The sequence below is a fragment of the Pseudophryne corroboree genome, chromosome 6 (assembly GCF_028390025.1).
Source record: "Pseudophryne corroboree isolate aPseCor3 chromosome 6, aPseCor3.hap2, whole genome shotgun sequence".
In the NCBI taxonomy this organism is placed as follows: Eukaryota; Metazoa; Chordata; class Amphibia; order Anura; family Myobatrachidae; genus Pseudophryne; species Pseudophryne corroboree.
The window spans coordinates 137,263,083-137,289,960 of NC_086449.1; the positions used below are offsets into that span (position 1 = coordinate 137,263,083).

A 26,878-nucleotide genomic window follows, 5' to 3' on the forward strand; every position below is an offset into this window, starting at 1 on the left:
CCCCATGACGTCGCCGCTGTCACTCAAAGTCTGACTGCATCCCTCCAGGAAGCGATCGCACTGTGACTGCTAGCACTTGCACTGTGCGGTCTGCAGCGCATGCGCAGTTTGGAGAAAAACAATTCTTTGCAAATTCCTCCAAACTGCGATCCAACCTGAATAATCCCCTGTATTCTCATGTCTCAAATCCCTATTTCCCTATAGACTGCAATCTTGTGTGCAGGGTCCTCTTACCTCTCTGTCTGTTATTACCGAGTCTTGTTTTGTTACAGCTGTACTTTCCAATTGAATATACTGGCATTATATACAGTAAATACAACTCGATAAAAAAACACATAAATAAGGTTAAACATTGTATCAGCGCACTCTGCTCAATAACATTTTATGTGGTAAAGCATTCCTGTTATCTGTGGAACACAATATTACACAATAAGCCGCACAAATGAAGCAAAACTGTAATATTGTTATTAATATTTTCCTTACTTATATACAATAACAACATTTTCCATTCACTCCATTGGAGTTTACGTATTATTCCGAAACGCAGCCCAATTTAGTCAGAAGCCATATAACCTGCCAGTATGTGTGGACTACCATCCGATTGCAACCCCAAACGAACCCAAGGATTAATTGCTGTGAAGCAACACTGCTAACGCCTGTTTCTCCAGAGTTATCATCTAGGGAACAATTAGGACTATGCTAGGAAAATCAGAAATGTGGGGAACAAGCCTGTACTGCTGTGAAAATCACAAAGAAGTGGGGAGGGCACCAATGTCTGCAAAAAAGTAATATACTTATATACAAATCCTGGCCTGCTACACTGACATAGCACAATGAGCTTTGGCTGTTAAAGGGTCAATTATTATAGGTCCCCATGGAATATTTAGGAAGTTTCCAAAAATAATCTTATTTTCCGGGGAGCTTGAGAGAGAGAGAAGGGAGCTAAAATTAACTTGAAAAACAAAGTCTTACAGTTGTGGCGAATTAATACTACAAAATGGCCTGATAAAGGAAGAGGAATGAAGATATTTTTAGCATAGAAGAGGAATGAGGATACTTTAAGTTAGACTGGTGCTGCGCCAACCAAAAACTTGTTGTTGTAGCTCCTGCTGCTGTTTGACATCTCCCTGAGTGCTCAGTAAGCTCCATATGAAAAAACGGGATGCAGTCATTATACCGGCTGTCGAGATCCCGATGTTCAGGAGACCGACACCGGAATCCCGACAGCTGGCGAAACACCAACGGCTGGAATCCCTACAAATGCTCCATATTCCCACTTGGTTGGTGGGTCCATGCTACTGGGTCCGAAACGTGGCGAGCGCGACCCGGGATTCCAACAGACGGGATGCCGCTGTCGGTATAGTGACAGCCGGGATATCATATATATTCCGAAAAAATATAGGGCATATTTTGCCATGGTTTACACGATTGAAGGCCATTGAACTTGGAACCATAAAGCTATATATACATATACACACACACACACACACACACACACACACACACACACACACACACAATTGGGGTCATTCCGAGTTGTTCGCTCGCTAGCAGATTTTAGCAGCATTGCACACGCTAGGCCGCCGCCCTCTGGGAGTGTATCTTAGCTTAGCAGAATTGTGAACGAAAGATTAGCAGAATTGCAAATAGAAATTTTTTAGCAGTTTCTGAGTAGCTCCAGACTTACTCCTACACTGCGATCAGCTCAGGCCCTTTTCGTTCCTGGTTTGACGTCACAAACACGCCCTGCGTTCGACCAGCCACTACCCCGTTTCTCCAGACACTCCCGCGTTTTATCCTGGCACGCCTGCGTTTTTCCGCACACTCCCAGAAAACGGTCAGTTTCAGCCCAGAAACACCCACTTCCTGTCAATCACACTCCGATCACTTCAACGATGGAAATTCTTTGTTCGGACGTGAGTAAATCTACTAAGTTTTGTGCTAAAATACTTAGCACATGCGCACTGCGTAGCATGCGCATGTGCATTTTCGCCTTAATCGCTTCGCCTTAAACGAGCGAACAACTCAGAATGACCCCCAATGTGTATGCTTCCAGGTCTCAATCAGGCCTACTATCCATAACCAAAAATGTGTAACTGTATAGAAGGAAGGAGAAAGTCACAAAGGGTTCTTCTTATAAGCTCATATACATTCGGTATACTGGCCCTTTAAAACGAGCTATTTTTGTGTTCTTAAAGAGTAAGATGTTTGAGTATGTTGCTCGTTAATGTATAGAACTCCTCCACACCAATCAGTGATGAGTAATGGGAAATGTGCTATGAAAAAATGTGGTCGTATTAGTTCCGAACTGTTCTAGTCCTCATAATGCAACTTCCCATTCTCCTGTATCATCTAGGACCAGCTTCTCCCCGCAAATGCAGGTGAGGAAGGATGAGGGACGGTTTCCTGCAGGACCTCTCTTAGCTTTCAGATCTCCCATCTTGCAGTACTCCTCAGGTAATGTAGCTGGTCTCATGGGCAACGACTGTTCATGCATTTAGGTCAATATATGACAGCACCTAAATAGGCGCACCGGACTAGAGAATGTTACAGTATAGCTACAATATGCTAGAGCCTAAAGGGTACATGCAGTTCCACTAGTTGTGGGAACAGGACAAACCAAATAAAAAGTAATACGGATTAATCAAAACAAGACAGCGTCTTCCAGTTATATTCAGAACACCTCCTTTCTGGGAACTATAAAGTATGTTATCATTATGCATAATCATAACCACAACCACTGTAACTTATAATTAACACTGACTGATTACCGTATTTTAACCTTACATTGTGAACATAAATGAAACCCAAAAAATGCATGTGGAAAAAGTGTGTAATACATTACATTATGTATGGCCACCCTGGAGTGACATCGCTCAGGGGTGCATTATACTGAGGTCCTGTAAACATCATGCAGAGTGCATCTAAGATTACCTTGAAGATGACCTGAAGAAACTAAGCTTATAAGTGTTCCACATGCATGCACTTAAGTGGGGGTACTCACGGAGCGATCGCTGCTTAAAATCTATGCAATCTGACTAGATTGCTTAGATTTTAAGCAGCGATCACTCCGTGTGTACCCCTCACAGCAATAGCGATGCGCAGCACCGCGCATCGCTATCGCTGGTGCTAGATTGGTCTGCATGCAGGCCAGTCTAGCAGGTCGCTCACTTCACCAGCTGGGTGAAATAAGCGGCCTCCCCGTCTCCCCCCGCACACTCAGCACACATCGCGCTGTGCTGAGCGGGGGGAGAGATGTGTGCTGAGCGGTTCGATCAGCACACATCTCTCCCCAAATCGGGCCGTGAATACTGGCCTTTACAAGCATCACTGTGCCAAATCCACCAGGAACTTCAGAGTACCCATAGTCTGCCAATCAAATGCTATTTTGCATTTCACCGCACATGTCTACCTGCAGTTCCATAGAGATAGGTCTATGACTAGGGAGATATATTAACGAGTGGACAAATTGTCCATAGCAACTAATCAACTTCTACCTATCATTTTATAGAATGTAGTTGATAAATGTTATGGGCAACTTGTCCACTCTTTAGAATAAATTTCCCACTATTTTCTTTACTTTTTTATTTTTTAAGATTACTGTATAAAACGACTGACACTACTGACAGACCAGCTGCATACAGAAAGAGAATGGGAGGGGGTTGTTATTTGAAATGCAGGAAATAATCATTTATTCGGTCACTTCTTCATTCCTATTATTAGCAAGTGGTGCACAGGTCTCATACACATCAGTAGCTGACCCACATAGGAATGCACTGTAATCTAAGTAAGTCACTCTTTCTAAAAAATATATTAATGGAACTTGCAAGACATTCCCCATTTCTCTTTAATGGTCCCATGGAATATTTTGTCCATGAGTAACTGTGCTCTGAAATATCCCTTATTTTACCAGGACATGGAGAAATTCCATTTATAGTACTGGTCTGAAACTTTTCTCCATCGCATGCAGCTTAAAAATGAAGGTCAATATCTGAGCTGAGAGACCGGATTACAAAAGAAAACAAACAACAAAACCCCACTGGACATTATGCATGAGGCTCCACAAAGTGTTGTCACAGCCAGGGGCAAACGCAGGATTTATCCAGGGGGGTTTCTCTCTCTATATATATATGTATGTATGGGATGCAGTTAAAATGCCGGCTGTCGGGATCCGCCAGAATCCCGAAAATTCACAGGGTATTCCACTCGGTTGGTGGGTCCAAGCCAGCAACCGAGTGTGAATATAACATGTGGCAAGCAAAGTGAGCCACCGGGCCCAATGCGTTGCGAGCTCAGGTGACTCGCTGCCTCGCTTCCAACAGACAGGATGCTGCTGTCGGTATTCTGACAGACAGCATCCCGTGTACCTGTAAAACATACAGATTCCATATATACATATACATTGCTGTCTCCGTCTCAGTATTAAAATATTTGGCTCATCAGGGGGGGTTTACAGGTACTCGGAACCCCCCCGCCTGCGTGCGCTACTGGCCGCAGCGATATAATTACTGCTGCCCCAGTCTTAGATGGCAACATTAATGTTACACTTGGGTTAAGCATTGCTGTCACTGTTATCACAGCCTCCAATGTGTACTGGCAATTACTTATATAGTAACTACTTACCAGCCTGTCAAAATGATGGAACAACATAACAGTAATGTCAGCACCAGCGACTGTGCGCACCTGAATGGAGCAACACTTGAATTGCTCCGTCAGGCGCCATGTAGTGGCTGTTGGTGCACAAAACACTTGACTTCCCCTCTTAGAGGTGAGGAGCAGCATTAACCTTTTCTTATATAAAATAGATTATTGACTCAGACTCACTCCTACAGATTGGACACTGTTATAGAATATTAAATTTTACAATACATACTCGTAAGGTCAGACTTACCCAGACAGGAAAGTGCGGATTGTATTATAATACACATCAGAATCCACGTAATCTAAAGGAGAGGAGTTGGCATGTTAAGGCGCCAGCACAGGAAATATATATACACGTCTAGGGATTACTTACAAGAAGAAAAGTAATTATCATTGAGAATGATGGTGTTAGTATGAGTGTGGGTATGAGCAGGGTACGGAATAACATGTACAATGGGGCTGATACAGAGGAGGACGCTAATAGCACAGCAGCTGTGTCTTTGTACGCACCAGCTGTGTGCAATTATGCTAAAGCCGCAGGAGAAGTCTAAAGTAAAAAGACGCCCACTGCCGGCTTCTCTAATCCTCAGGCTGCTCAGGATGTCTGGCCACATCATGCTGCTGGGGACAGTGATGCAGTTAAAATGAAGATGCAGTTCAGGATACTGACGCCGGAATCCCGACAGTATAACAGCGCCGGAATCCTGACACCTGCCCACAATTCCCTCTCGGTTGGTGGGTACACGCCATCATCCAAGTGGGGATAGAATCAGCAGTGAGCATATCTTGCCACCGGCCCGAAGCATGGCGAGCGCAGCAAGCCCGCAAAGGGACTCTGAGCCTCTCCACTGGGATTCTGGCTATACTGAGAGCCGATATCCTGTCTGCCGGTTTATCATACCGGATCCACTGGCTTTGGCATGGCCAGAAAATGGGTCTGACACGCTTCCATTTTCTGGAACGCTCCCTGTCGCCGCCCCCAGTCATGCTGCAGTTTGGGGCATTGCAAGCCCAAGATATGCCAGACATACCCAGATATGCACATGTGCAGAGCAGCTCCTGCGCAAATCCACAAACATCGGCCAACTGCAGAAATAATGGAAATAGCGTCCACCTCTGGGACAGCCCCACTAATCACTAACCATGCATCAGCTGCAGAGCATCACTCATCCTGTTTATGGACTGCTCCATGCCTTGCAGAGCTGCGAGCAGCGACTGGTTATCATCTTGTTGTACGGCGCTCACCGCCTGGATGATCCCCTGCAGCCAAGATAGCAATAGAATAAAGATTAGTGACATTACTGCATTACTCTGCACAAACTGAACTGTGAGGTGGAACTGGACCTGTTGCAGAGGGTCAAAGTTCTGGCGATAGCTTCTGGTCTACAAACAGAGCAAGGATGAAGACAGCAAATTCATTTTGTGGTTGGGATGAGATACCGGACAGAACAAAAATGACATTGGGAGTTCTGTACGGGACAATTAAGGCCATATTTAAGGAAACATGAAATTCCTCAAGACCATTGTCAAGATTACTCTCATCACTAGTGATCCTTATACTTTAATCACGGGGAATCTTTATTATTTCTATCAGTTCAGTAAGTATATTATGTGAATTAGCAATTAAAAATATAATAGAAAATGAATGAACCGCTGAGAAATTGCAAACTCAAATAGTACCAGTAACATAAAGACATATAAACTAGGGAGGCCAATCCCGAGACCGGGATCGGCAGCATCCCGGGATTTGGGCCCAAAAATGCCGGGATTGGAGCATCCAATCCCGGGATTCACGGGATTATACTGCGCATGCACGGCGGCGGGAGGGTGTGTGTGTAAGTAATAGTACTTACTCATTTAGGCGGGCAGCAGCCATGAACAAGTTGAACGCGCGCGGCACTTCAAATGTAGCGCTGGCTGCCAGCCAATCAAAGCTGGCGGACCGGCAGCCAATCAGGGAAGCTGCAGCGGCAGCCAATCAGGAGCGACTGCTGCGGCCGCTTCCCTGATTGGCTGCCGGTCCGCCAGCTCTGGTTGGCTGGCGGCCGGCGCTTCATTTGAAATGCCGCCGCGTTCAGTGTGTTAATGGTTGCCGCCCGTCTAATAGTAAGTACTATTACTTACACACATGATCCTCTCTCCCTCCGTGCAGCCTTCCTCCCTCCCTGCCGCGACCTACACCCTCTGTCCTGAGTCCCGCACCGCTACCTACACCCTCCCTACCTCCCGCACCGCTACCTACACCCTCCCTACATCCCGCACCACTACCTACACACTCCCTACCTCCCGCACCGCTACCTACACCCTCCCTCCAGCGCTGCTCCCTACAACTTTCTCTAATCCCTACTGCAATCCCGGGAATCCCGGGATTGACCGTTTTTCAATCCCGAATCCCGGGATTGAAAAAACGGCCCGGGATTGGCCTCCCTAATATAAACGTGTGGTTATAGTTACGGAATCTCTGGTTGTTCTTAAATCATTGCAGTGTTGGACTGTCCCACAGGGGAACAGGTGAAACCACCAGTGGGCCCCACTGCCTGTGGGTCCTCCACCTCCTCTAGGGATCAGGTTCTAGACTCTATCCTAGTGCACTTGAATTATGCATTATACTTATGTTACATTATACTTCACAAGAACATGGTTTATTATATATTTACCAAGGGGCACAGAACATGTACTCTGTAATGGTTAGCCAAACCTCTGGGGTGGGTGGCCACGCCCCAGTGGAGCCTGGCCACACCCTTAAGCATAGGCCCCTACATCAGCATCCATCCGGTGGGCCCTTCATGCCCCAGTCCAACACTGAATCATTGTCAAGTCTATTAAGTTCATGTAATAAAACAATAGGGTCTGATCCTGAGGAGGGACCAAAGTAAAGAAATCAAATAACTTTGTATTGGAACAAAGATTTTGCAATGCGCGGTGTGCAAATATATTTATTTTCTTGCATGCATTTTTTTGCATGCAGGGTAAATACGGGCTGCTTTTGGGGTATATTTTCTAAAGACTCAGATAAATGATAAATAGAATCTGATTGGTTGCTATGGGCAACCTCTCCACTTCTATAAATCCGCACTTTAGTAAATATAACGCAAAATCTGTCTGCACATTTTAAACAAGCTCCACCCGTAGTACCACATGGTTTTGCCAAGGTGCTAAGGCAATTGCTCTTGTTTGCTTTGCTCACATCTTAGAATTAGGCCCACATGATGGAGACGTGTAAATTTGGGTAAAAACACCTAATAGTAAGAGGTAACCAAGGACTATGCTGTGATTAGGGGGAAAAGCATTCAACCCCAGCAGAAACGACCCTTCTTGTAGTCGGCTTACTTTATCCTTAATCAATAAATCACCATCAAAGAGTCACAGCTAGATGCATCATCACTTGGAAGTGATAAAATGGAGAGTGAAAACGTACCAGCCAATCAGCTCCTAACTACCATGTCACAGGCTGTGTTTGAAAAATGACAGTTAGGAGCCGATTGGTTGGTACTTTTTCACTCTCCATTTTATCACTTTCCAAGCGATGATGCATCTAGCCCTCAGTGTTTTAGTTCCTTGTCCGTTACCAGCCTCCTTCAATGTGGTTTCTCAGAATTCCATATTTAATATTATATATGTGAAAGGGAAACAAACGAAAAGACAGATCTTGTACAATAATTTTTTAAGAGTAGATATATACTAAACTGCATATAAGGTCAAATCCCCAAAGGGAGGGGAAAGAAAAAAGAAATCAGTTATTTGTGCGGTGCACACAACCCAATATCTGCTGTATTAAAATTAATTTCTTTATTGATAATTCGTTAAAATCCCTATATTGTTCGCACATATAGGCAAAAATGCCACATTCAATGTTTATTATATATATATATATATATATATATATATATACAGGTTGAGTATCCCTTATCCAAAATGCTTGGGACCAGAGGTATTTTGGATAGCGGATTTTTCCGTATTTTGGAATAATTGCATACCATAATGAGATATCATGGTGATGGGACCTAAATCTAAGCACAGAATGCATTTATGTTACATATACACCTTATACACACAGCCTGAAAGTAATTTTAGCCAATATTTTTTATAACTTTGTGCATTAAACAAAGTGTGTCTACATTCACACAATTCATTTATGTTTCATATACACCTTATATACACAGCCTGAAGGTCATTTAATACAATATTATTAATAACTTTGTGTATTAAACCAAGTTTGTGTACATTGAGCCATCAAAAAACAAAGGTTTCACTATCTCACTCTCACTCAAAAAAGTCCGTATTTCGGAATATTCCGTATTTCGGAATATATGGATATGGGATACTCAACCTGTATATATATATATAGTTGAAATAATTTTTTCAGACTAGTATTGTCCTTTATTTAGAATCAAGCAAAGTAATAAAAGATAGTAAGGAAAGTGAAAAAGAATGAAAATAAGTGAATAAAGATTAAAAACAAAGCTGGTGTGTCGAGTGCATTTTGTATTTGTATTATTAGGTAATCCTAATATGCGTGGACCGTACTGATTCCTGCTATGTTATACTGAAAATAAACGTTCTCACTGGGAGATCTGTGGATAATTGAATCCAATAAGATTCATTAATAAATATACATCAGTTTACAGATAACTATAACAGAAGACAAATACTGTGTTTAAATAATTATTGGGGATTCCACAAGATCCTACGCATGGGATATTGCATATTATGCCTGCATGGTTAAATTACTGAAAATGATTTATTGTGTATTTTATTATTGTACAACAATTGTATATGAGGTGAGATCCAAATCACTTAATGTGACAACTGGAATTTTTACACTGCCCACATCTCGTGTTATATCGGCACAGTTGCCTTGGTAGTACTGGCAATATAGACTGTGAATCTGCTGTATGATACTATTGATATAATATCATATGTTGTTAAACCACCATATTATGTTTTCCATATGATCTGCAGCTCAGAAGAACCTAAGTATGGTCAATTAATTCAGTAATTGGGGCTAACAAGAGCACCTATATGATCATATAATGCCACACTTAATATGATATGCACAATATATACGTATCAATGTGCAATCTGCAGTTATAAATGGTGCCTCTGTAATCAAATTATTGCTTTCTACTGCTAATATTGCGCAGTTCACAGTATCATTATTGAGATCTCTATTCAAATGAACCCGTATGTTTATACATTTAGCATTAAACATATAGGATTATTAATCACTGCAGCTGCTACCGCATAATTCAGAGTATCGTTACGGATATTTCATATATGATAACCTCATATGTTATAAAGCTAAATAAGCATATTTAATATACCATTAGGTATTCACTCTAATGGTTCCTATTTAGTACAACACGTCAGTGGGATATCAGCAAAGGAAGTTCTTAATTCCTATAGCTACTGCCGTGAAATTGGCAGTGCCGTCATTGATTTCTTATTTCTAACAATCACATGTGGTTTACAGCAAGACGGGCAGTTGCAGTTGGTGCCTCTGTAATCAAATTATTGCTTTCTACTGCTAATATTGCGCAGTTAACAGTATCCTTATTGAGATCTCTATTCAAATGAACCCATATGTTTATACATTTAGCATTAAACAAATAGGATTATTAACTACTGCAGCTGCTCCCGCTCAGAGTATCTTCACAAATGTTTCATATATGATAACCTCATATGTTATAAAGCTGAATCAGCATATTTAATATACCATTAGGTATTCACTCTAATGGTTCCTAAATAATACAACACGTCAGTGGGATGTCAGCAAAGGAAGTTCTTAATTCCTATAGCTACTGCCGTGAGATTGGTAGTGCCGTCATTGATTTCTTATTTCTAACAATCACATATAGTTTACAGCAAGACGGGCAAGACGGGCAGTTGCACCGCTCGTTTGGAACGCTGTCTAAGGCTAATTATAGCAATTCCCCTAAATACGGTACACACATATATTAATAGGACATTATTTCTAATATTTATATTTTGCACATCAGACACATTAGCTCAAAGCCAAACTGCATTTACACTGCATGCATAATTATTATTATTATTATTATTATTATTATTATTATAAGCAAGTAAGTAACAATAAGTAGATCAAGCATGATCTCATATCTTAATGTATGCTGCCAGTAGTGATGAGCGGATTCAGTAGGCTTTGTAGAATACGAAGCATTGAAGCAACAGGATTTGGCTCTCAGAAGCCACCTCTCAGTTGCTACCTTCTGAAGAGTCAATAAAATCTGGTTACGAATCTGGACTTATCTATAGCAGCATTGTGAGTTTAACTTTCCTTTAGTGATTTATTCAATTTTTCTGACAGAGTATCAGAGAGGGGACATTGCAGGATCTAGCACTCTCCTTATATAAACCCAAACTCTGATATAAATGAAGAGGAGGTTGAACTCCTGAATCCTAGAAAATGATCTCCTCTCTCATGTGGCTACATACTGTATCTCTCCCATTAAAGGATGGCTCCGGAATGCTTGAGACAGAACTATGATATTTCAGCCCATCCCAGGTCTCAAAGTCTACACTAAGATGAAAACATCCTGATGTATATTAGAGTAATAAGGCAAAGTGCCAGGTACCACCTCATAAGGTAGACTTTGAAATCCCGCATAGAGTGAAGCCAACTTAGTGGACCATAGTCAGTGACCACAGCAAAATGAACTCCACTCAAAATAACAACTGAGCGCCTCCACATCCTATCTCCCCACTCAAATAGAGCGTTCTACAAGAGTAGTATGCTTGGCTAAAATACAAAATTGAGTGCTCTACACCCTCAAAGCCCTGACACCAAAATGCACTCATCTGCATCATGCATCAGAAGCAGCAGTTTGCAACTCAAACTGTCAGAAGCCCATAAGAAAGGACCTTCACAAAGGATCAGTCTAATAGTATCAAAGGTAGCCTAACACTTGGAGGACTATACTAGTTTATTTCAGGCATAGTTTTTCAGCAGGTCTGTAGTCATTAGGAAGACAATAACAGCTGTGACATTTATAATATCAACAGTGATGTCAACACTGTTAAAATGGGTTAGGGTTATGCACTATGGGGAGGGTTAGTGGTTAGGGTCAGATGACTCAGCTGGAACTGGCAGTCACATGACTGCAGGGACCCAGAGCACACCACTGGAGCTGCTGCAGCCGATGGGAGCGGCTAAATCAATGCTGGTCCACCAGGTATAATATGTTGACAGTCAAATATGTCAACACTTCATCAGTGTCTACATGATAAATGACAGCATTATGAATGTTGGCATATCATTTCACACACCTCTGTTGCTCCAGATTTAAAGTGAGAGTCACACACTATGCCCATGCATTCCTTGGTACCCATGGATCACAATGTAATTTCCACAAGGGTGTACAAATAAAGATTTCTGCTCTCCACAGGTTGCAGAAGATTGGCTTTTTCTCTTCCATACAGATTATAGCGTATTTGATGGTGAATGCCACATAGGCTGCCTGAGTATCCCCTGCCAGTAGAGGGGAAAACTGTATCACTCAAAAGTCCTTAGGTCATTCTTGAACAGTGGATACCTGCTGGAAGGTGGTCATAATAGAATCTACATCAACCCCAACTCTCATATTGGATATCATGGTGGACATCAGAAGGCTACAGAGACGCAGCTTCCGCCCCAGCTCTTAAACTCCTCATCTCCTCTTTGTAAGCCATACTTTCCTCTATACAAAATAAGAAGGCCTTCAGTCTGTTTTTCTATTTGCTCTATCTGTGTCTGATAGAGCTCTGTCAGATGCACCACCAACTGCTGCATGTTGGCTCACAGGAGTCTACTAGGACAGAACCCAACTTACTCTTACTTCTAACGCAACTTGTAGGGGAGTTTAGGTTCATGTCAACCGGCAGAGATCTGAATTCAAGAGCGACAGGACCTTTATTGTGAGAAAATACAGTTCAGCATAACACAGGAACAGTAGTGGAGGTCAGAGGAGTATGTATATATATATATATATATATATATAAAAAACACAAAGCTGGCAGGCTCGGCACTCACTTCTGGGCGCTAGTAACTTGCTGCGGTGCCCTCTGGGAATGTTGCCATCCAAAAATAGTCACTTTAAAGCAGCGGCACTCAGCAGTCTGATGCAGTAAAAAAGCCGTTTATTACGGTCCTACGCCGTTTCGGGGATAAACCCCGTCTTCAGGAACAAAACAGTACTGTTTTGTCCCTGAAGACGGGGTTTATCCCCGAAACGGCGTAGGACCGTAATAAACGGCTTTTTTACTGCATCAGACTGCTGAGTGCCGCTGCTTTAAAGTGACTATATATTTATATATATATATATCCAAGAGAGACAGGCTTTCAGTGCATGGTTGTTGATAATAGCAACCTCCCTAACCCTAGTAAACTAAGGTACTGCGCTTGAGGCCTTAAATAGACCAACTATCCTCCGCATATGAGGAAGATGTTGAACTAACTGGTGAATACCAGGAGGTTAACACCTTCCTCACATATGGCAGTCTCTCATGAGAGGTGAAATGTATAAACAATGGAAAGAGATAATGTGAAGAGATAAAGTACCAACCAATCAGCATCTAACGGTTAATTTACAGGCTGTGTTTGAAAAATGAGAGTTAGTGTTAGGATCTCCTGCTCTGTGCTGCCACGTCGCCATGGCAACCGGGAGGCAAGTGTTAGCGAAGTAACCTGAGCGCAGCTGATACTCCGGTCCGGGTTTTTACTGTGTAGTGGTTACAGGCTCTGTGCACGGCAGGGAATCCAGCGCTGGTTTTGTGCTCACAGTCTGTGAGGTCTGAGTGGGGCGTGGACAGCACCTGCTATATAAACCATCCTCTCAGGCTAGGCAAATGCTGCTGAATCTTTGTTTGTTAGTCAGTTCCAGAGAGTTAGCTAGTACTGTGTGACTTTGTATTTACTTGTTGCTTACTGCGAATAGGCCTTGGGATTCGGTACTTCATTCTGCCAATCCGGACCTAGCAGTAAGACTGGAGTCAGTTGTTTGACCTGCTGGGGTTCTTTTGCTATTCTGTGAACCCAGCAGGTTTGCGGCTGTACTCTCAGACCTGCTTGCTTAATCCTCCCTCACCGTGCAGGGCGTCCAGGTGTCAGTTTAGTGGCAGTAAGCTGAACCTGTGCCCTGCAAGTGGGGGTTAGGATTGTGGATACTCTCCTTGTGTCTATATTTCTATCTCTGACCAAGGAGTTTATTCCGACACCCGTTGGTAACCCTTTGGGGTTTTTTTCTGTTGCTCTTAGCAACATCATTTCAGGTGCTCCACATGTTAAATCACAACACCTCGCTTCATTGTCCGCTCTATTCCATCTGAGCATTCCTGACACTAGGGAGACACCCAATTCCTGAGCCTTTGGGCTTCTCCGTTCACTTTGTGTTTATTAGTTATTCCATCACCTCCTGTGTATGTTATGTTATACTGTCTGTGAGTTCGTTTGCTTCGCTTCCCTCTCTGTTCATACACCGGTATACTCCTGTTAGCACTGGTGTGCGTAACAGTTAGTAGCTAATTGGTTGGTACTTTATCTCTCTTCAAGCTTCAAGCTTGATACATTTCCCATTTTCCTATGTGCTTATGAATTTCTAATAACCAGATCTTCAGGAACATTTAAGGACAGCCAAAGATTATGTAATTATAGCCACATATTAATAAGATGTTCCTGGAACTATTGTGTTCACAATTTCTCATCACCAAGTGGTTCACCAAGTTTTTGTTACATTGTGAATGTTTGCGGACATCTACAGTAAGAGTGAACTCAAGGCTTAAGGAGCGTTGATAGCATTTTGAACATCTTCTGCAGCAATTTATCATGTCTGTCTAAGGCGTCATACGTTACACACCATGGAGATTTATCTCTAGTGTAGTCATCTATGACCACAGCATTCTGGACACAGCTAGAACATGTGTAACTATAGATAATTGATTCTTTATGGTAATATAGCCATCTAAGGCCCTCATTCTGAGTTGTTCGCTCGCAAGCTGCTTTTAGCAGCTTTGCACACGCTAAGCCGCCGCCTACTGGGAGTGAATCTTAGCTTATCAAAATTGCGAACGAAAGATTAGCAAATTTGCGAATAGACACTTCTTAGCAGTTTCTGAGTAGCTCCACACTTACTCGGCATCTGCGATCAGTTCAGTGCTTGTCGTTCCTGGTTTGACGTCACAAACACACCCAGCGTTCGCCCAGACACTCCTCCGTTTCTCCAGCCACTCCCGCGTTTTTCCCAGAAACGGCAGCGTTTTTTCGCACACACCCATAAAACGGCCAGTTTCCGCCCAGAAACACCCACTTCCTGTCAATCACATTACGATCACCAGAACGAAGAAAAAACCTCGTAATGCCGTGAGTAAAATACCTAACTGCATAGCAAATTTACTTGGCGCAGTCGCTCTGCGGGCATTGCGCATGCGCATTAGCGACTAATCGCTCCGTTGCGAGAGAAAAATAACGAGCGAACAACTCGGAATGACCCCCTATACTCAGAGCATAACAAAGCAGTTTCCCCTTCTGGAGAGTCCAGCAGTTTGGTGAATGCAGAAGTCATGTTTGCCGTCATGTTTGCCATAGAGACCAATGATCCCAATAGTTACAGTTGTTCTAGTTGCATCAATTATGGAGTTGATCTAACTATCTTTACCATAAATCATGAGGGTATGGATCATTAGGTCAACCACTATTGGTCGACATGCAGTAGGTTGACATGGTCATTAGGCCTACATGAACAAGGTCGACATGAGTTTTTTTACTTGTTTTGGTGTTGTTTTCTTCGTAAAGTGACGGGGAACCCCAATTAGTGCACCATGTCCCCTCGCATGGCTCGCATTCCTTTGGGCAAGGTGCCTTGCTCCGCTACCGCAGAGCTTGGCACAGGTTACTATTCCCAATTGTAGTCCGTGTGGATCGTAAAGTATGAAAAAGTTAAATAAAATAAAGTAAAAAAATGTGTAACATTCATGTCAACCTTTTTCCATGTCGACCTAGTGACCATATTGACCCACTGCATGTCGACCAATCGTGGCCGACCTAATGACTGTCGACCTAAGTGTGGTGGACCTAATGACCGTATCCCAATCATGTTATAATCCAGAAATAATCCTCACCATGAGATGATCACCATGCCTAGACCGAAGCATCATTTTATGCACAGTAAGATTTCCTAGTTGGGGAACACTTACTAAGCAGTCTTGTATAGCGAGTTCTAATGTCATTTACCACTATGTGATTTTATTCACTACACTATGATGTAAGATCACTGCACACAGTCATGTATAGTGCGATCTGTGTGTTATTTATCACTGTGACCTTTGGAAGTATATAACAATTGATAGAAGCTGATTATCTTAATAAAGGCTAATGGAAACACAAGCAAAACACAGACAAGCTGTAACTAGGCAGCCCACACTTCTTACACGTCACCAGTAGCTTTTCCCAAGTTCTGTTTACCAAACTTACTGCATATCAAGGCGATACTGACTCCTTATCGTACCATGGACTTGGAAATAATAAGTCTTGCCCTCTTCCCTACCAAATACTCACATTCAGTGCTGGGATTGCTGCCACCTCCACAAGAAGTGTGACGAGTACAAAACCCTGCAGATTGTCACCTCCTGGGACAGAGACGATGGTGGACAGGTTCCTACGGACAGGACAGTAGAGTCATGAGATCTGCAGAGTATCTCAGGTCCCACTGCTGCAACACAGTTACCGGTCTGATGAATCTCTATTATGCACAATGCTGGCGGTGCTCTGTATATGGCTATAGAAGAGGGCACTGCAACCCCAAAACAACATTATATTAGATCTTAAATAACTCCCTCCCAATAAATCTGATAATGTGCAGAGAATAATATAATCATTACACAGAACGGGATGTGGTCAAGATGCCGGCTATGAACTAGAGAAGTTATACCGTGCATGTGTCCAGTTATCAGACATAGGGCATCGGAAGTTATTTACCAGCTGTGGGTCTTTATTCCACTCCGCCAAATTCATCATGGGGAATAAACCCTCCGACAGTAATTATTATTATTATTATTATTATTATTACTTATGTTTGTGGAAGCACATATCCCAGCAGTCCCTAGCTGTTAGGGCATACTGCTGCCTGTAGTTCCCCAAGTTCCCGCTTACCCTAACCGCCTGATATAATATAACATTTACATAAACCTGTATATAAAAAACTGGCAAGTTGTGCACTCCAACCTATCAAATGAAAGTCTACAAATTTAAATGAATCCTATTGGTTCATCTGACGTCTGCACATCATGTCCATAACCTGCAGAAAATAACAATTACCCCTCTCAGTCAGTGACCTGCAGAGTATCACTATGTTACCCCTCTCATTTCAGTAACCTGCAGAAATTAACAATTACCCCCTCGTCAGTGACCTGCAGAACAAAACTTAATTATACCCTCTTCTGTCAGTGGTCTGTGGTCTTCATGTCATTGACCTGCAGAGAATCACTTTATTACCCCCTCTCATGTCAGTGATCTGGAGAGCATCACTCTATTACCCCTTTCATGTCAGTGATCTGGAGAGCATCACTCTATTACCCCCTCTCATGTCAGTGATCTGCAGAGCATCACTCTATTACCCCCTCTTATGTCAGTGATCTGCAGAGCATCACTCTGTTACCCCCTCTCATGTCAGTGATCTGGAGAGCATCACTCTATTACCCCCTCTCATGTCAATGACCTGCAAATATATAAGTATTTCTCCATAAAGGTTTCCCCACTCTACATCGTGATATGCCAAAAATGTTGTGCTTCCAATCATTATCCAAGTATCCCGAGACCCAGCACTGTATACCTAATTAACTTCAAAGAAATGTATAAATATAATGGAATTTCACTCACTCTATTGTCAGAGGCCTGCACAGGAATCCCAGGAGCAGAGAGAGGAAGGAAACAAACAGTTAGTATATAGACACGAATTTGCCAGAGGGTATCCCGGCCTTTTACATGCTTTCAAAGTGGCCAAACCTTATTGTGTAAAATTTCACAATAGAAAAAATGTGCCCTGATTGTATAACCAAGATAATATATATATATATATATATATATATATATATATATATTCACCCAGATGTCCAGCACTCTTAGTGGGGTATAGTGTTACTTGCTGCGGTGCCATCCATGAGTTTGAACGCTCCACATAGAAAGGATAGGTTCGGCGTCACTCAGCAGACTTGTAATGCAGTTTAAAAGATGCCTTTATTACACCTACGTTTCGGGCATACACCCGCCGTAAGGGCAGGGCAACCTGTGAGTCCTGGCCTGACGACAGGTGTATGCCCGACACGTAGGTGTACTAAAGGCATCTTTTAAACGGCATTACAAGTCTGCTGAGTAACGCCGAACCTATCCTTTATATATATATATATATATATATAGAAATAGCATGGGTCCGGCACTCCACGATGTTATTCCATTAATGCATCGGTGCCCTCACATGTACAGCATGTACAGACACATATTTACCCAGGTGCGGCACTCGATGTCTCACAAAACAGTCAAGAGATAATTTGCTGGTCAAACAACGTTTCAATGCTCGTAAGCACTATCGTCAGGTTTATTAGAAAAAAACAGACAAAACATACCTTATATACACGTGCACCCGTGGAACGCACCGCGCCGACCGCTGAGGACAAACCTCCTCTCTTTCGGCCGCGGCTGATTACGTCTTTCTAAAGTGACACCCATCACCATGACAACACATACACATTTAAAATAACGGACCTGGAATTACAAACAACACATGATTGATAAATTTTTAGAGCTAAACTTACGACTACTCACATTAATAACTCATAATGTATGATTTATGTACTTATACTTATTCTTTATCCAAAACAACTGAAACTCAGATATTCGTTTAGTCCCCGCGGCGCTACCACATCCAGTCGGTGAATCCATTGCACTTCTCTCTGGATTAGTAAACGATTCCTGTCACCCCCTCTGACTGGTTTTTTCACCCAGTCAATCATTCTATATTTGATACTTGCAATGGAGTGTTTAGCCTCTGCAAAGTGACGAGCAACAGGTTGCTCCGATCTCGTGTTACTATTTAGTGCTGCTCTTATTGCAGATCTATGTGCTGCCATACGATCCTTAAATCTCCCCTGTGTCTTCCCTATGTATGAAAGACCACAGGGGCAGATTATTTGATATATCACATAACACGAGTTGCAAGTTAGATGGTGACGGATAAGAAATTTTTTACCCGTATGGGGATGATAAAATGAATCACCAGGTATCATATAACTACAAGTTGTACACCCACATTTAAAACAACCAAAAGACTTTTTTGAAAGAAAATGCCCTGATTTATTTTCTCCATAATAACCAATATCTGCCCGTACCAATAAATCCCTAAGATTCTGACCTCTAGTATAACAAGGCATGGGATCTACATCAATAAATGGTAATTGTCACCATCTAACTTGCAACTCGTGTTATGTGATATATCAAATAATCTGCCCCTGTGGTCTTTCATACATAGGGAAGACACAGGGGAGATTTAAGGATCGTATGGCAGCACATAGATCTGCAATAAGAGCAGCACTAAATAGTAACACGAGATCGGAGCAACCTGTTGCTCGTCACTTTGCAGAGGCTAAACACTCCATTGCAAGTATCAAATATAGAATGATTGACTGGGTGAAAAAACCAGTCAGAGGGGGTGACAGGAATCGTTTACTAATCCAGAGAGAAGTGCAATGGATTCACCGACTGGATGTGGTAGCGCCGCGGGGACTAAACGAATATCTGAGTTTCAGTTGTTTTGGATAAAGAATAAGTATAAGTACATAAATCATACATTATGAGTTATTAATGTGAGTAGTCGTAAGTTTAGCTCTAAAAATTTATCAATCATGTGTTGTTTGTAATTCCAGGTCCGTTATTTTAAATGTGTATGTGTTGTCATGGTGATGGGTGTCACTTTAGAATGACGTAATCAGCCGCGGCCGAAAGAGAGGAGGTTTGTCCTCAGCGGTCGGCGCGGTGCGTTCCACGGGTGCACGTGTATATAAGGTATGTTTTGTCTGTTTTTTTCTAATAAACCTGACGATAGTGCTTACGAGCATTGAAACGTTGTTTGACCAGCAAATTATCTCTTGACTGTTTTGTGAGACATCGAGTGCCGCACCTGGGTAAATATATATATATATATATATATATATATAAAACAGAATGCTCTTACCCTGCTGGGTCCTTCCGTCTCCAGTTCGCCAGCACAAAGTCAGCATGGACCATAATCGGTGGCAGCCCGAGGACTTGTGATACCTGGTGATAAGGCACCGCCAGGGAGCGAGGCAGCACCTATAGGAGACAGCAGCAGTGTCATTAGCTCTAGTGCGCAGAACGCTCTCACTATCGGCTTCAATGTATGTGGTGTTACATATGATTTTCAGTCTGTCCAAAGATTATCCAGCACCGATGAACATTGCAGCACTTTATAAATATTCATACAGATTCATAACACAGACATTAAAGGTGCTCACACAGGTGAGGCTATGACTATGAACACTAGGATCTGTTTTTAAACTCCTATATTCTATTTCTTAAACCCTTTGATGGCCCGTAGTATGCCACCACCACAAAAATCACCCTTTCTATAAGATGAAGGCGGTGGACCATCCTGGACTACCGATATATATTGGAATAGGGCTGTCCAATTTAATTTCTATCACAATTAACTAAAGGGGGACATGACATACATAATGGAGTGCATGGACTTTCCACAAGGTCCCAGCAAGGTATGTATTAGCTGTTTTTAACAACTAGTTCAAATCAGTTAAAGTTAACGGATCTGGTGACTATGCCGGATGGAGGTATCTCTGGCCCTTGAACAACAAAGATGGAGCCAGCAGGCACTAAGTTATCCATTGTAAGTATTGTGCCAGCCTTTTCTTTCAGAATGCCCACTTAGAAGGGGAACCAGGAAGCTGAGGGCAAACCCCCTGACCCAGACTCCATGGAAGTGCAGCATCTGGGTCTAATCAAAGGTGATCCTCAACAGCTAATCATCTACAGTATGTCACCCAGGTATAATCCCATTCTATTTATGTATCCTTTCAGCTGTGGATCATTGTATGAACCAAGGGCTTACACATCAGTATTTTATTTTTACTTGTTTGACTTAACATGTACAAATTTGGCAAATCTTGACTACTTCCTCTGGTTCTGACTTTTTGGCTTTTCATCTCTGTCTTGGTCTACAGTAATCAGCCATTGGCATCTCCTCCTTTCACATCCTGGTAGTGTTATCTCTATAATGAACACTTCCTGGGGCAGCTGTAAGGCCTGTGAGCAGCAGTAAGGCCTGGGGGCAGCAGTAAGCAATGTGAGCAGCAGTAAGGCCTGAGAACAGCAGTAAGCCATGTGAGCAGCAGTAAGCAATGTGAGCAGCAGTAAGGCCTGGGGGCAGCAGTAAGCCACGTGAGCAGCAGTAAGCCCTGTGAGCAGCAGTAAGGCCTGGGAACAGCAGTAAGCCATGTGAGCAGCAGTAAGGCCTGGGGCAGCAGTAATCCCTGTGAGCAGCAGTAAGGCCTGGGAACAGCAGTAAGGCCTGGGGGCAGCAGTAAGCCATGTGAGCAGCAGTAAGGCCTGGGAACAGCAGTAAGCCATGTGAGCAGCAGTAAGGCCTGGGGGCAGCAGTAAGCCATGTGAGCAGCAGTAAGGCCTGGGGGCAGCAGTAAGCCATGTGAGCAGCAGTAAGGCCTGGGGACAGCAGTAAGCCATGTGAGCAGCAGTAAGGCCTGGGGGCAGCAGTAAGCCATGTGAGCAGCAGTAAGGCCTGGGGACAGCAGTAAGCCATGTGAGCAGCAGTAAGGCCTGGGGACAGCAGTAAGCCATGTGAGCAGCAGTAAGGCCTGGGGACAGCAGTAAGCCATGTGAGCAGCAGTAAGGCCTGGGGGCAGCAGTAAGCCCTGTGAGCAGCAGTAAGGCCTGGGAACAGCAGTAAGCTATGTGAGCAGCAGTAAGCAATGTGAGCAGCAGTAAGGCCTGGGGGCAGCAGTAAGCCACGTGAGCAGCAGTAAGGCCTGGGGCAGCAGTAAGTCCTGTGAGCAGCAGTAAGGCCTGGGAACAGCAGTAAGCCATGTGAGCAGCAGTAAGGCCTGGGAACAGCAGTAAGCCATGTGAGCAGCAGTAAGGCCTGGGGGCAGCAGTAAGCCACGTGAGCAGCAGTAAGGCCTGGGGCAGCAGTAAGCCCTGTGAGCAGCAGTAAGGCCTGGGGGCAGCAGTAAACCATGTGAGCAGCAGTAAGGCATGGGGGCAGCAGTAAGCCATGTGAGCAGCAGTAAGGCCTGGGGACAGCAATAAGCCATGTGAGCAGCAGTAAGGCCTGGGGACAGCAATAAGCCATGTGAGCAGCAGTAAGGCCTGGGGACAGCAGTAAGCCATGTGAGCAGCAGTAAGGCCTGGGGGCAGCAGTAAGGCCTGGGAACAGCAGTAAGCCATGTGAGCAGCAGTAAGCAATGTGAGCAGCAGTAAGGCCTGGGGGCAGCAGTAAGCCACGTGAGCAGCAGTAAGGCCTGGGGCAGCAGTAAGCCCTGTGAGCAGCAGTAAGGCCTGGGAACAGCAGTAAGCCATGTGAGCAGCAGTAAGGCCTGGGGGCAGCAGTAAGCCATGTGAGCAGCAGTAAGGCCTGGGAACAGCAGTAAGCCATGTGAGCAGCAGTAAGGCCTGGGGGCAGCAGTAAGCCATGTGAGCAGCAGTAAGGCCTGGGGGCAGCAGTAAGCCATGTGAGCAGCAGTAAGGCCTGGGGACAGCAGTAAGCCATGTGAGCAGCAGTAAGGCCTGGGGACAGCAGTAAGCCATGTGAGCAGCAGTAAGGCCTGGGGACAGCAGTAAGGCCTGTGAGCAGCAGTAAGGCCTGGGAACAGCAGTAAGCCCTGTGAGCAGCAGTAAGCCCTATGAGCAGCCGTAAGTCCTACTTGCCTATTCTCCCGGATCCTGCGGGAGACACTCAATTTTTCGGGTAGTCCCCCACATCACAGGAAGAGTGGGCAACCCTCCTTCATCCTGCCCACTTCCTAGTGAAGTGGGCAGAATGGGGAGTTTAATGAAAGGAATCCATGGACATTGGTGGATGGGGGGGTTGTTGCCTAGTGATGTGCTTCTATAGAAATGTGTCATGTCGGCCCTGACCCTACTCAAATTAGCGCGAATCACAACATTTTTACAGTGAAGGGGGCAAGGCCTAATGACGTGACTATCCGGGCCCCACCCCCATCACTGCCCATGTGCATCTCCTCTCCGGGCATCTCCCGGGGAGGAATCAGCTAAAGTAGGCATGTATCCCCTAAGGCCTGGGGTCAGTAGTAAGTCATAGGAGAAGCAGTAAGCCCTGAGGGCATCAGTAAGGCCTGGGGCATCAGTAAGGCCTGTTAGGCGCAGTAAGGCCTGTTAGGCGCAGTAAGGCCTGGGCTCAGCAGTAACTTCTGAAGGCAGCAGCAAGCAGTAATATGTCTTGTTTTAGGAAGAAAGGAGCTGCTCAGGAAAAGGCTGAAGCAGTCGATTGTGTTTATGCTGACTGACCTATACCCATGGTCCCAGTGTGACGCCTGCGTTTTCTGCGATTGGAAACATGGCGGCGGCGCTCCTGCATACACAGCCATGATGTGTAGACAGGGGTCTCAATTTGAGGTTTTTGCAAATGCGATTACATCACGAGGACAGCGCCATACATGCTGAGTAGCCTTGCCCTGTGCTGGGCGGCCCCCAGCTTGTGATTTAAGTAGTCTCAGATTTTGCTAAGATTGCAAAATCTGCGACCAACTCTGAATAACCCCCTGTGCCCTGTGAGCATGGTCTACTCCACTGGAAGTCTCTGGGAATTACCTAAAATGTGGGACCCTCTCAGACATTTCGGGAGAGTAGGCAAATATGTTTAAGCTACTTGGTGAGCAGCCACAAAGTGAATTCCTTCTGTTTGGTAAAGTGAATATTCCTCCAGCAGTTGTGAATATTACGTTCAGCTCTACCTACTGTAGGATGCAGTCTTTCTATAAAAGCCTTTTTCTCATGGTTTTTCATACTGATTAGATTATATTATTTCTCTTACTTACTGAACTGACTCATGAGTGAGTGTTAAAAATGCTTTTGTTAATCTATCCTTTAATTAGCGATAAGATGGCTGTCTATTGTTTATCAGACCTGGCTGACGTCAACTCTGTAAAGACTAATCAAAATGAGGAAAAAACATAGCAAGACTATAGAACACAAAAGACTGTTCCAATAACCTTAAAGTGTCACAGAACCCTTCAGACACATTTCCTGACAGTGCATCAAATTATTTAGAATGGCCAGTGGCATGCCTATAAGGAGCCACCTGAGGCAGCAAGGTTTCTCTCCTCAGCCTGGCACATGCTGCTGTGTGCTGGGCTACAGTGGGTCCGGAGAGCCTGCCGCTGAGCAGCTGTAGACTTGTCTGCCTGCGTGATGCGCACTGATCGTGCAGGAGGTGTAGCTTCACTGTGATACACAAGATACTGAAAAACACATGGGGTCATTCTGACCCATTCGCTTGCTGCTGTTCGCTTGCTGCTGTTTGTCGCAGCCGAGCGAACGGGTCTCTACTGCGCATGCGCCGATGCCATAGCAGGGCTGCGATCGGCTCTGCCTGATTGACAGGCAGAGGCGGTCGCTGCGCCGCGGGAGGGGGTGGAACGGCGGCATTTGGCCGCCATTTTGTGGGAGCGGTCTGGGCAACGCAGGCGTGGCCGGACCGAACAGGGGACGGGCCGCAACAGCTGCGTAACGTCAAATGCAGCCGCTGCGGGCCGGGGAGCGATGAGTAGCTCCCGGCCAGCACGCTAAAGCTGCGCTGGCCGGGAGCTGCTCTTGAAGTGCAAAGGCATCCCCGCTGTGCGATGCCTTTGCACTTCTGCGGGGGGGGGGCAGCCCGGCACGGACATGCGGGGTGGACTAGCCCTGTGCTGGGCGTCCCCCTGCATGTCAGTGTGAATGATCGTAGCTGTGCTAAATTTAGCACAGCTACGATCAACTCGGAATGACCCCCACAATTCATACACATTACAATAAAGGGTCATGGATAGTTATACTACATTTCCATAAATGGGTCGGTATGATGCATTCAGTGAAGCAGATGCATAATCATCATCAGCTTGCAAGTTGTACAAGTGATTGAGTAGCCACAGGTCATCCTGCTCTAAACAGCAGCGACCTTGTCTGCTTGGTGGTCATTTTTCAATCCCATAATAGGGTGGCAGTTCTCCCTGTGCCAGCCCTGCCCCCAAAACCCGTGATGTCATGCCTAGGGAACATGGCTGCTGGCTATGGGAAGTAAACTCCACAGGCTACAAGGTGCGTGCCAGACACTTTGCAAGCCACATGCAGTTTCTGTTGGACAGCGACGGTGCTGCCACTAGGGCCTTGTGCACACCCCTAGTTATGGCCCTGTCATTTAGAATGTCTTTTGCAATGAGGTGCCTTTAATGGACCTTGGCCTACAGTCTTCCCTCCAAACACTGATGCCAGTCCCCTTTGCACATGTAATTGGTAGTAGTATTTGCGTGCATCGACAGGGCAGAAGACACGTATTGTAAACTGATGCTCATGCACAGCTAAAAGAAAGAGAAAGTTGTGGCATTTATGCTCTATGACTTTCTAACAATAAGACTGCCATCTAGTGGCTTCAGCTGACAAAACAGAAATAAACTGAAAATAGTATTTGTTTTTTTCTTTTTACAGTTGATTCTCTAGGGGGGTAATTCAGAGCTGATCCCAGCAGCAAATTTGTTAGCAGTTGGGCAAAACCGTGGGGGTAATTCCAAGTTGATCGCAGCAGGATTTTTGATAGCAATTGGGCAAAACCATGTGCACTGCAGGGGAGGCAGATATAACATGTGCAGAAAGAATTAGATTTGGGTGGGGTGTGTTCAATCTGCAATCTAATTTGCAGTGTAAAAATATAGCAGCCAGTATTTACCCTACACAGAAACAAAATAACCGACCCAAATCTAACTCTCTCTGCACATGTTATATCTGCCTCCCCTGCAGTGCACATGGTTTTGCCCAATTGCTATCAAAAATCCTGCTGCGATCAACTTGGAATTACCCCCCATGTGCACTGCAAGGGGGCAGATTTAACATCTGCAGAGAGAGTAAGATTTGGGTGGGTTATTTTGTTTCTGTGCAGGGTAAACATTGGCTGCTTTATTTTTACACTGCAATTTAGATTTCAGTTTTAACACACCCCACCCAAATCTAACTCTCTCTGCACATGTTATATCTGCCCCCCCCCCCCCCCCCCCTTCTGCAGTGCACATGGTTTTGCCCAACTGCTAACAAATTTGCTGCTGTGATCAACTCTGAATTAGGTCCAATGTTTGTGGCTGTAGGTGGACTCAGGTGGTAGGTCAGGTTTACAAATAGGAGATGGGGCAATGGAAGAATGAAGAACTTACTCCCTACAGCGCACCTGCCTGTTCTTTAGGTCACTTTTAGCCCATCAACGAGACATACAAATATGCTGAGTAAAGAAACAAGATACTGTGATGAGAGGGTTTGTGTCTCACCACAACTGACTACATTTCTGTGGGGTCAGTTTTCTTCAAGAGAGAGGAAAACAAGACTTGCACATTCTGCACCTGCAGTAGTAACTTGGAACTCCGGGCTTTCTGGATTGCACAGCTCCAAGTGGGAAAAGAGAAGTCTGGGTTTTCCAGCTCACCCAGAGCCAGCAGGAAGTCAGAAGCAGGAGAGGAGTTTAAAACTTCCATACACCCACTACATGGGGCACTGATGCCTATTAGAGGCCAGCAAGTAAGCTGCAGTTTAATAGTGCCAGGGACTGTGGATATTGGCAGTGCCAGGCGTGCATGGTGGATGGTGGCCGCAGGTCATTACAGCAGAATAACTGTTGAGCACAGGGAGTGCCAAGACATTTACTTTCATTTATTCATTGTTAAGTTACGTTTCTGTGCAACCCGGCCCAAGCTTGTGTATGCTATAGTGCCCAAGAAGGGCAAACAACCAGGGTCAAGTTTGGTCTACACATAAATATCAGGTGACCTAAGTGTACCTACAACTCAAGTGCCTCCCCTGTACTGTGCCTGTTATTGGAATAAGGAGCTGGGTGGCAGGCTGAGCAGGGGAATATCAGTTCCTGTAATGCTGCCTCTGATCTAACTGTTTCTGCACATTATATCTGCCCCCCCCCCCCTCCCTGCAGTGCACATGGTTTTGCCTGTCTGG

General features: G+C 44.4%; 1 protein-coding gene across 1 annotated transcript in view; it reads right to left on the minus strand.

Annotated features, from left to right (window-relative positions):
• Nucleotides 1-26,878, minus strand: part of IDO2 (indoleamine 2,3-dioxygenase 2) — an 89,630-nt gene that overhangs the window by 18,432 nt on the left and 44,320 nt on the right. Inside the window, exons 4-8 of the mRNA XM_063931881.1 lie at nt 19,857-19,975; nt 17,510-17,524; nt 16,190-16,289; nt 5,784-5,901; nt 4,892-4,943 (exon numbers count right to left, since the gene is read on the minus strand). Of these exons, the coding sequence (XP_063787951.1) occupies nt 4,892-4,943; nt 5,784-5,901; nt 16,190-16,289; nt 17,510-17,524; nt 19,857-19,975 (404 nt within the window). The remainder of the gene's footprint in view (nt 1-4,891; nt 4,944-5,783; nt 5,902-16,189; nt 16,290-17,509; nt 17,525-19,856; nt 19,976-26,878) is intronic.